Source organism: Stenella coeruleoalba (genome assembly GCF_951394435.1).
Source record: "Stenella coeruleoalba genome assembly, chromosome: 14".
Lineage (NCBI taxonomy): Eukaryota > Metazoa > Chordata > Mammalia > Artiodactyla > Delphinidae > Stenella > Stenella coeruleoalba.
Genome location: NC_137160.1, coordinates 75,039,102 through 75,050,759, shown reverse-complemented (window position 1 = coordinate 75,050,759; position 11,658 = coordinate 75,039,102). Strand labels below are relative to the sequence as shown.

General features: G+C 52.6%; 1 protein-coding gene across 1 annotated transcript; it reads right to left on the bottom strand.

Moving 5' to 3' along the window:
• On the bottom strand, window positions 1-11,658 carry SDSL (serine dehydratase like). Its single transcript, XM_079942709.1, has 9 exons — window positions 11,598-11,658; window positions 8,518-8,601; window positions 7,981-8,175; window positions 7,801-7,840; window positions 6,372-6,511; window positions 5,104-5,192; window positions 4,142-4,369; window positions 2,292-2,416; window positions 1-1,263 (listed from the first exon to the last, which is right to left on the bottom strand). The coding sequence occupies exons 3-9, from the start codon at window positions 8,152-8,154 to the stop codon at window positions 1,070-1,072; spliced, it is 990 nt and encodes a 329-aa protein (XP_079798835.1). The 5' UTR covers window positions 8,155-8,175; window positions 8,518-8,601; window positions 11,598-11,658; the 3' UTR covers window positions 1-1,069.

The window sequence follows — 11,658 nt, the reverse complement described above, 5'->3', positions numbered from 1 at the left end:
TGAGCCTTGTTTCCTGCAGCGCTGGGAGGGGTTGGATAGGGCTCCCCCCATGCCCAGACTGTGCGGGCCCATTCGCCTCTGGGACCTCAGCACTCCCCCGCTGGGTAGAGTCAAGGAAGACCCTGGGGCAGGTCTCACCTGCCTGGAGCCGGGCTTCCCCATTGGAGACAGTTTGCTGCCCCCTGGTGGCCACAAAGGATTCTACTTTTCTCTCGGTTTCTGAAGAGATCCTTCCCAGGGGCTGCAGGTGCCCAGTTTCAGGACCAGTGTCCACCCTCCTTGTGTCCAGACCGACTTGGAGGCCCTACCTCCTTCTCCAATGTCCCACCACACAAAGAAGGCGGAGGTCCAAGAAATACAGAGTCATGTCGAAAATCACAGGGTTTGAAACTGGCCGGGCTACATTCCAGCCTGTGTGACCTCGAGTGAGTTATGTCACCTTTCCATGCCTCAGTGTCCCCATCTGTAGAACAGGGACGATAATAATGGTTTCTCCTTCATAGTGCCTTTGTGAACGTTAAAGAAGCCAAGGAATAGAAAGTTCTTAGAAGCATTTCTGGCCCATGACAAGCACTTGATAAAGATTGGTAATATTGTCCTACCAGCCCAGGCCTGAGAAGTGACAGAATGTCCCCCTCCCCTTCCTGAGCAGGTCCGCCAGGGAAGGGAAGCCTGGTTAGGAGCTCAGTATGGCCGGATTCCCTTAGGAACCGGAGTTCTGAATTCTTGGCTTTGTTGCACAAGCTGTGTCATGTGAAGAGAGTCACTTCATCAGAGCGCTGGCATCAGGTTGCTGTGTGCCTTCTCTGAGTTCATGGAGGCGGAAAAAATGGACCTGCTGGAGTTACCGGCCCAACTCAGAAAGGGTTTATTGGCCAGAGCTGCAGGGAAGCCAAAGGGAGCAGTTCAGGAGGGCTTCCTGCAGGAGGCAGCCAGCGTAGCAGCACAGGGCAGCTGCCACTGCCATCCATGAGCACAGAGGCCCCTCAGCCAGCAACCCCCTCCAGGGGTGTCCAGGAGCCTCTTGGGGATCACTGGGGACCAGCCGGCCCTCCTAAACCAGGAGCCCTCAGCCCTGGCCCAGCTGGGCTTTCAGAGCCTGTAGCTCTCCACTGTCAATGTTGTTGCCTCCACACACGATGACCACGACTGAGGCCGGGGAAGGGTGCAGGCGGCCCTCAGCCTGGAGCCTCCCCAGGAGGCCTGAGTAGATGGCGGCTAAGGCTGCCCCGCAGGCAGGCTCCACCAACATTCGCTCATCATCTGCCCAGAGCAGGGGAACAGGGGTGGAGGGGGGAAAAGGGAGGAAGAACCAGTTAGTGCTCAGCAGGCTCTGGGCACTGCAATTCCATGAAGCCAGCCATCCAGGCACCCATCTCGCAATCCATCATTTGTCTGACTCTCTCTCCATCCATCAATCTGACCATCTATCCCTCCATCCATCCGCCTTTCATCTCTCCATCCATCCATCCCTCCCTCTATCCATCATTAGACTGTCTGTCTGTCCATCTATCAGTGTATCTATCAATCATTGTTTTATCCATCCATCCATTCATCCATCCATCCATTCATCCCCTATCCATCATTTGACTGTCTGTCTGTCCATCCATCAATGTGTCCATTAATCAATGTGTCCACCCATCCTTCCATCCATTTCAAACATGTCATTTGTCAATCCACTGCCCATCAATCCAACCGTCTATCCACCCACCCATCCACCTATTCATTATCCACCTTTCCACTCACTCATACATTCATCCATTCACTCAACAAATATTTATTGAGCGCCCCCTCCCTGCCAGGCCCAGTGCTAGGAAGGCCCTGGGGACACAACAATGAACAAGACACACCAGCCCCCGCCCTCATAGAGTTCACAGTCTAGCGATGTAGTTGGATAAGAATCTGGCAGTTATGAGACTGTTGGGATTGGTGCATAGGAAGTCTTCAACCCAGGTGGGGTGGGGGTGAGAGATCAGAGGAGGCTTCCTGGAGGAGGTGCCATGATAGCTGAGTAGCCCTTAGTTACATGAAACCAATAGGGAGCAGGGCCAGGATGGGCAGCAAGAGGGAAGAAGAGTGGGTGCAGAAGTCCGGAGGCTAGAGACAGCAGGACACACCCCTTCTTCACCCCCACCCTTTCCATCCACTCAACGTGCACTTACTACATGATTACTGTATACCCAGCCCTGCGATAGGCACTGAGGATACAGGCAAGAGAGAGCACACTCTCTCCAGGGGATCCAGGGACTTTGCTGGTTTCTGATCCCGGGTGGGGGGCAGTGCTTACTCACCCAGGAACCGCTGCACAGCGCTCACGGCCTCAACATCCTCCACCACCTCAGAGAAGACCTTGAACTCCTTCGTACACGCCAGGGCCTGTGCAGCCACCGTCCTGGCACCCAGGCACTTGGCTACACTGCAGGAGCGGGCAGGTGGGGCAGGGAGGGCAGGGGTGCGGAGAAGAGCTGGGGACTCGAGTCTACTCCCCGCACAGCCCCAGCCCTCCCCAGCCCCGGCCCCCCTCCCATCCTGCAATGGGCCGGGGGCCCAGCATTCCAAGAGTCTGGAGCAGCGCCTGGCTCAGAGGCAGCACTCAGAAATCGTGTGTCCCGTGGACAGCTGGTGAACGCACATCACCCCCTCTGGCTCTGCAGCCGTGACTGTTGTTCTTGCACAGACCCCAGAAAGCCAAGCCTAGAAAATGATTTTTTCATTTTATTCATGAATAACCATTTACCGTGTCTATGCTATAGCTAATATTCACTGAATGTTTCCAAGGTGCTGGATGCTCGGATTTTCCGACAGGGGTTTTGTTTGTTTGTTTGGTTGGTTGGTTGGTTGTGCCGTGCAGCATGTGGGATCTTAGTTCCCCAACCAGGGATCGCACCCGAGCCCCCTGCAGTGGAAGCACGGAGCTGTAACCACTGGACCGCCAGGGAAATCCCTGGATTTTCTGTCTTAATCCTTATGCTGTCCCTTGGAGTTAGAAATGTATGAGTTCCATTTTATAGGTCAGGAAACTGAAGTTCACAGAGGTTGAGTAACTTGCTCTAGGACACACAGCTAGTCAATAGCAGAATGTGGGCTCAAATTCAGGTAGTCTGGCTCCAGAGTCCACGCTCTTTACCTCCGTGCTTGGGATCACCTACCTGCTGGTATTTCCCTGAGCTAGGCAGTGTTTCAGGCCTGGGAGAGGCTTTGCTGAGCTCATAAGAACTGGCTCTGAGCCCTAAGTGGCCCAGAGTACGGACTCTGGTACCAGGCTGCCTGGTTTCAAACCCTGGCTCTAAACTAGCTGTGTGACCTTGGAAAAGTCACTTCGCCTCCCTGAGCCTCAGTTTCCTCATCTGAAAAACTGGGCTAATAACAATAGCTGATAACAATAGCTAATAACAATAGGCTCACGACGTTGTCGCAGACAATGAGCTAAAACATTTCAAGTGCTTAGAATAGAGCCTGACAGATAGTGAGTTCTGCAGAAGTGTCGGTTGCAATTATTGTTATTGCTGTTATCAAGAACCAAGTCTGGGAGGGGAGACAGCAGTGAGTAAGGAAACGCAAGAACAAGTAAGTAAATGCCCACTGTAGGTAGACACTATGAGGGAGAACTTGGGAGGGGAAACCCCGATGACAGGGTTGTGGGGAGAATCTCTCTGAGGGGAGAAAAAACAGCCAGAAGAAGAAGAGGGAACCCTAGGACTTCTGGGCCGAGGACACAGCCCGTGCAAAGGCATGGCGGGAGGAAAGAGCATGACCCCTTCAAGGGACAGGAAGACGGGCCAGCGGCTGAAGTGGGATGGGGAGGAGTCTGATTGGGGCCTGAGAGCGTAGGGAACACACTGATGGGTTTAAGCGGGGAATGAAAAGTCCTATAGATCAGCCATGCAGGATTAAGGAGACCCCCCCTTGAGGGGACTTCCCTGGTGGTCCAGTGGTTAAGACTCTGTGCTTCCACTGCAGGGGACATGGGTTCGATCCCTGGTCAGGAAACTAAGATCCCGCATGCCATGGTGTGGCAAAAAAAAAACTTTTTTTAATTAAAAAAAAAGGTGACCCCCTTGAGTGCCCCACTTCCACTAAGTGGCACTGGGAGGTCCTAGGGCAGCCTAGCGCCCCACAAATGCCCCCAGCCTATGCCTACCTGGTGATGTCCGGCAGTGTCACCAGCCTGCCTGCCTTAACGGCCGCATTGGAACAGTGTGCCCCTTGGGTCTCCATGGCAATTATGGGCACGTGCTGCCAGCCCACCTCCGCCAGACCAGCCGATACCCCGGCCAGGAGGCCTCCGCCCCCCACTGCCAGCACCAGGGCACCCGGTGGGGTCCCCAGCACTGCCTTCAGCTCCCGCACCAGGCTCCCGTGGCCTTCCCTGCAGGATAAGGGAGCAGGAGAGAGGAGCAGGGGTGAGGGAGGCCCCAGTCCCACAGGCTCACAACCACACAGACTCCCCGCGTCGCCATCCGCCTCCCCACCCGTGGCACGTGGAGGGGAGACCCTGCCACGCTTAGTTCACTCAGCTTTCATCCACTCAGGTTATTCATTCACTCATTCTTTCCGCCTTTCATCAACCTCCCAGGCACATTCTCAATCCATTTAATCCATTCCACAACGCTGGAAAGAGGCAGCGTTCTTGTGTCTGGTTAAGGGGAGACCAGAGTAACACTCAGAACCAGCCCAACTCAAGTCCTGGACCTGGGACCCAAGGTCTCTGCCACTTACTAGCTGTGTAATCTTCAGCAAGGAGCTTGACCCCTCTGTGCCTCAGTTTCCTCACCTGTAAAATGGGCATTAAAAAAACCATGTCTAGGGCTTTGGGGAAGACTAAACGGATGGAATGTGTCCCAAAGTACACACTCAGTCAAGGGGATTTATTATTAGCATTTCCATTTTACACACGTGGAAACTGAGGCACGGGTGGTGAGATGCTTTGCAGAGTCACACAGGTCACAAGTGGCAGAGGCGGGGTCTGGACCTCCACGTGCCTGGCTTCCAAGCCTCTTCTCCTCTTGGGGCCTCAGTTTCCCCTCTGTCCAGCGGGAGGACCCTGACTCAACGAGGGTCTCTCAGTGCTGAGTTCCATGGGGAGAGGGGCACCAGCCTTACCATATCAGGGGGTGATCAAACGGGTGGATGTTCACCCAGCCGTCCTTCTTGGCCAACTCTTGTGCCCTTAGATTGGCCTCGTCCCAGACCTAAAGAGAAACCGAGGCCCTCAGAAGACGGGAGTCAGACGGCTATGGAGGTTGGAGCAGAGCCTGAGGTCTCCTGGATGGCTCCAGGGGCCAGTGGGCTGAGGAGACCCCCGAGGGTGAGACCAGAGCTGGTGTGGACCCAGCAGCCTCCTGGGACAAAGGCAGAGGCTTCCAAGGGGACAAATGGATGCCCTGTGCTTTCTACAATCCAGGCAGGACCCATCATGTTCTATTCTCATCATCTGGTTGCCTGCGAGTCTCCCCAGCAATATTTGGAGCTTTGTAAGAGTAGAGACCACGTCTTATTACCTCTGTATTCTTAGCACTGCCTAACATAGGCACATGCAGGCACATGGCAGGCACATGGTCTGTGCTCAATGAATATCTGTTGGATGGATGATGGACGGATGGAGGGGTGGAAAAGAAGGCAGAGGGAGGGAGAAAGGGTGATGGACGGAAGGATGTTGAATGAATGAGTGAATGAATGAGTGAGTGAATGAATGAATGGATGAATATATGAAGGAAGGAAGGAGAAGGGAAGACAGAAAAGCAGGCAGGCAGGAAGGAAACTGTATACACTAAGTATTTGGAGACCAGCTTTTGGGTACCATGATATGGCTTTTAGTTTTAACCTTGATGGTTTTTAAAAGCCTGTTTTCCAGGGATGATGGATGGATGGATTTTTTTTCTTCTTCTTCCCAGGAGGGGGGAAGGATGACATGTTTGGGTCTCTGTTTCTTGGGTAACAAAGTGAACCAATGATATCCTTATCAGATGAATATCCTTTCATTTCGGGGTGGCCTCAGAATGGGGGATGATGCTGTCACCATCTTTCTTTATACTTTTTGTCTTATTGAAAGGCAAAAATTTTAAGTGGATAGTACCAAGTGTTAGTGAGGGTGCAGGGAGACAGATACACTCCTGGTAACCACCAGCCTCCTGCTTCTCTTGGGATCACACAGGAAAAGTCTCCTCGAGGTGGGGAGAGGCAAGTTGACAGATCCCAGCCCTTAATACACAACACATCCCACTCACCCCTCAGCTCAGCCATCCTCGGGGATGACTGGGTCCCAGGCACAATTCACAGAACGGAAAAGGAAACAGGATCTCTTGGGGCTGAGGAGGGAGTAAAGGGGGAACAGCTCCCTTCAGCTGGTCTCCCCTTCTTGAGGTCCTTACCTTTCCCGTCAGCTGAACTTCGGCCCCCTCCCCCTGCAGCCTGCTCACCACCTGCAGAGAGGTGCCCTCGGGGAGCACAATGGTGGCTGGGATGCCCAGCTTCCGAGCAGCGTAAGCGGCAGCGATGCCTGCGTTACCCCCTGTGGAGGCAGTAGAAGGGGGGGCTGTGGGCATTTGCATTAGCCTGTTGACACACTGCTCTCCCACCCCCTCCATTCCCCTTTGGGAGTCACGCCTTCCCGACACTTATATGCCCCACCATTGGCCCCAGAGGTGGACACATGATCTATGTGGAGCCAATCAGAGAACGCACTCACCTGAACGCTGATTGGTTCAGGGATGAGTACATGGGACAAGCTGGGCCAAAAAAACCAATTCATGGATTGATGAGGCCATTGGGAAGGGGTACTCCCTTTTCACCAGCGTTGGTAGGATGGTAGGAGGCAAGCCTAAAACTCCGGATGGCCATCTTGCTACCATGTGGTCTATATGAGAGTAAAGTTAGTACAGAGGAACGACAAGCCAAGAAAAGGAGAGATACAGAGGAGAGCTCCTGGGTCCAGCTGTGCCTGAAAGCCAATTATCCCAAGAATTCTTCAATTCTTGGAGCCTGTAACTTAAACCCGCACGATTGCGGTTTTATCACTTACTACCAGGAGGCTTGAATGATGGGAAGGGGGCTGGGAGAGGACATACAAAGCAGCCATCTGACCATGACCTTGATGAGACTGGACCTTTAAGAAGAGGCCAAGGACCTCCCTGGTGGCGCAGTGGTTGGGAGTCCGCCTGCCAATGCAGGGGACATGCATGGGTTCGAGCCCTGGTCCGGGAAGATCCCACATGCCGTGGAGCAGCTAAGCCCGTGCACCACAACTACTGAGACTGTGCTCTAGAGCCCGCGAGCCACAACTACTGAGCCCACATGCTGCAACTACTGAGGCCCACGTGCCACAACTACGGAAGCCCGGGCGCCTAGAGCCCGTGCTCTGCGACAAGAGAAGCCACCGCAATGAGAAGCCCGCGCACCGCAACGAAGAGTAGCCCCCGCTCGCCGCAACTAGAGAAAGCCCACGTGCAGCCAAAATAAAACAAACAAATAAATTTATTTACAAAAAAGAAAAGAAAGAGGGGCTTCCCTGGTGGCGCAGTGGTTGAGAGTCCGCCTGCCGATGCAGGGGACACGGGTTCATGCCCCGGTCCGGGAGGATCCCGCATGCCGCGGAACGGCTGGGCCCGTGAGCCATGGCCGCTGAGCCTGCGCATCCGGAGCCTGTGCTCCGCAACGGGAGAGGCCACGGCAGTGAGAGGCCCACGTACCGCAAAAAAAAAAAAGAGGCCAAGCCCTGGACATCTACTGCTGCTCCAGCCAGGTCCTCCTCCCCCAACCCAGCCCTGAGGACCCGCATGAAGTAGAAAGGGGTGGGCTCACCTGAGGAGCACACCAGGTGTCTGCATCCCTTTTTGGCCACCTGGGAAGACAAGGTATGTGGGTGGGGGCTGACCCAAGCAGGTGTCATGGAGGCCAACTCTCCCCACCCCTCGTCCTGCCCACAGCTGTCCCCTTCCACCTGTACAACCTCACTCTCCCCTCCTGCCCACACACCCTCACCTCCTGGCAGAAACGTCCAATGCCACGGATCTTGAAGGAGCCAGTCGGCTGCACGTTCTCATACTTGAGGAAGACAGGCATGCCCACCACCTGGGACAGTGCCCAGCTCTCCAGCAGAGGTGTGACGATGTGGAAGTGCTCACCCTTGGCGCACTCCGCCAGAGGGCCCTCCATGCCAGCAACCACCTAGAGGGCCTGCAGGAGGGCACAAACATCATAGCCCAGGCAGCTCCAGCCAAGAGTCCCTGTGACCAGAACGGGGAACGGGGAGAGGGAGAAGCTCCTCCGCTTGGCGCCCTTAGTGCCATATGGCTGCCAAGCTGTGAGGCTCCAGGGAAGTATCCGCGCCTCTCTGGGCCTCACTTTCACCAGCTGGACAGGGAGGTTTGGACTAGGGGCTCTTTTCTTCTGTAACTGGGGCTGCTCACAGCGCTGGGGATGGAGAACGTGACCAATATGGTGATGAATGAATGAGAGTGGGAGAATTCATTCATTCATCATTCATTATTCATTCAAAAGACATTACTGAGCACCTACTATGTGCCAGGCAGTTCCAGGTTTTGGGTCCCAGCAGGGGACACGTCAGAGGCAGCCCCTGCTTTGCCGGAGCTCACGGTCTAGCTGGGGAGACAGAACCACAGAATTTCAAACAGGAGTGACCTAGAGGGGAGGGTATTATTTTAGCAAGGGTGGTCAGCAAAGCCGTCTCCCAGGAAAGAAACTTTTTTTAAAACTTGTATTATGGAAAATTTAAACACAGCAAAAGTGTCAAGAACTGTCTGACGAAGCTCCCGTGTAGCCATCACTTAGTTTCAACAATCATCAACGCGTGGCCTGCCTTGTTTTCTCCATATCTGTGCCTAACCCTCCTTGCTGTATTATTATTTTTTCCTCTTTTATGATTATTATAAATTTCCTCCCATATTATTTCTTCTGTAAATATTTCAGCATGTAGCTCTAAAAGCAAAGAACTCTTTTGAAACATTGTAGCCACAGTTTCAGAACAGTATACATTTGTCCAAACTCTTCAAATTCTAACCTTGAGTAAGCTAATTTTATTTTATGGAAATTATGCCTCACTGATGTTTATTTTTTTAATGTAATCACAACGCCATTATCACGTCTAAAAATATTAAAATGATTTCTTAATATCATCAAATATCTGCTAAGTGTTCAAATTTCCAATCATCTCATTAAATGTAATAAACCACCCGTCTTGCTGTTGGTGATGGTTTAGGGTTTTGTGCATTTTTGGTTGGTTGAGAGGTAATTTACTTTCTTTTGACCTGCAAGTTCTCGAAGGGGGAACTTTGAGATGAATGACGAGAAGAGAAGCAAGGGAAAAGCGTTCTGTAGGGGGAACAGCAGGTAGAACCACTGCCTTGAAGGAAATGAACTTAGAGCGTTCCTGGTGCTGAGAGAAGGGACTGGTGGAGGTGAGAGTAGGAGGCGAGCGAGGAGAGGTGGTCAGGGATGTTGGGGAGGGCGTTCCAGCCCACGGTGAAAGTTGAGATATTATTCTAATTCTACTTGCTATGGGAAGCCGCTGGGAAGTTTTAAGCCAGAGTGCGGATGAGTGAGTGAGTGAATGAACCAGTGTGTAAGGGCGAGAAGCAGAGAGGGAGGACATTAGAAGGGAGAACAATAGAAGGATTTTTTTTTAAGGAGCAAACGCTCTGCCCTCCCACTCACCTCCCTTTTTTTTTTCTGGCGCAGAAAAGCATTGGGCCGCCCAATAGTGGGGCTGCAGTTCCATTATTTGCCACTAGGCGGAGCGCTGCAACCTCCCCCGCCCACCACAAGCCCAAGTTTCTCGTCCACCCTTGCTTAGTCAAGAGCTGGGCTCCCCGCTTCAGAGGTTTCCAGGTCTCCTGTCCCTGGATTTGACTCTCGGCCTTTGTTGGGATGGCCCTGGGGTTCCCCAGGCATGGCAAAGCCTGAACCACCTCCACCCAGTTCCATCCAGGACAATTCTTAAGCGGGGCATGGCATTGGGGGAGGGTAGCCCACGGGTCACCCAAATCCCTCATACCCAGCCCTGGGCCTCACCTCAGCCCCAGAGCCCAAGAATGTGAGCTTTGGGGTCAATCAGAGACCAAAGTTAGAAACTAGCTATGACTTCTTGGCTGTGTGACCCAGACAAGTGTCTCAACCTCTGTGTGCCTATTTCCCCTTCTGTAAAATGGGAATAATAACATCCCAACTCACAGGTTTTGGGGCAGATTAATAATAATAGTAATAATAATAATAGCTATCCTTTGTGGAATCCAATTACCAGAAACTGACTGAGTCTTCTGGAGGCATTATCTCACTGGGGTCTTCTAACAGTGCTGGTAGGCTCATTGTTACTCTAGAATGCTTCCAAGGTGTAGGTCCTGACCTAGGAACTGGGGACACCATGGTGAACCAGACAAATATCTACTCCTGGGGGTGACTTATAATCTCAGAAGGGGATCGACATTCAACAAATAACTGTATAGACAAACAATCAGAAATGGTGAGAACTGCTAAAAGGGAAACAGGCATATACGGAGTCTTGAAGAGAAGAACAGGGGACCTACTTTGGGTCAGGAGGTCAGGAAAGGCCTTTTGGAGGAGGTGACCATTAAAACTGAAACCTGAAAAATGCAAAGGAACTAACCACACAACAAACTGGGAGAAGAGCTTGTACATCACAGGATCATTGTGATGATTACGTGAGACCACAAAGTAAAGGCATCAACTCTGCTTCACATATAATAATAGCTAATAATTATATGGGACTTACTTTGAACCAGGCACTATACCAACCACCTTATATTTTATCTCATATAATCATTACAATGACCCTGAGATAGGTTCAATTATTAACTCCACTTTATAGACAATGAAACTGAGGCCCAGAGAGGTTAAGTAACTTGTCCAAGGTCACACAGCTAGAAGTGGCATGGCCAGGATTCAAACTCAGGCAGTGCACTTTGGCATCTGTGTTCTTACCCACCATGCTTTACTTTCTCTTTTATATTAGCATTATTATCATTAAAGGGGTGAGCATTTAGTACTTAACTTTCGGTTGTCCTTAGGAGCTAAATGCTCCTGTCCAGTCCCCAGGCGCCCCCAGCCTTCTTGGTTATACCGACTGCCCAGAAGAGGACAGCAGGCGTCAGTGAACCCCAAGTTGCCAACAGCCTTATCAAGCCCAGACGCCCAGGAGGGCACCTGCTACTTCTATGAATCGGGGTAAAAGACCAACTGACTACCTTTTCCACCTCCCTTGTCCCTCACGCTTTTCCCCAGAGGCCACCTGGGTGACGCTCAACAGTCAGATCTCTGGTGCCAGGGCTGGGAAACCTCAGCCACCCCTTGGCTGGCAGAATGTCAGCCTCACCCCACTGGGATCAGGACGTGCTCCCCGATCCTCAGGGTCCCAGATCCCTAGCCTTCTAGTCCAAGGCAGACGGGCCGCAAGCACCCTGAGCTGAACCCATGTTCCTGGGAGGACTTCGGACAGTCTCACCCTCCCACTTTCTGTCCACTCAGCTGGAACTTGGCCCCAGAACTTTCCAGACTAGCCTCTACTCACATTCACAAATGTACGTAGAGCCCCAGGGCCCTATTTGGGCCCCAGACCCCCTTACCTTCCTTCTCAACAGTCCCCAGACCAGCTCAGCCCCAGCCCACTGCCCACCAGCCTGCCTG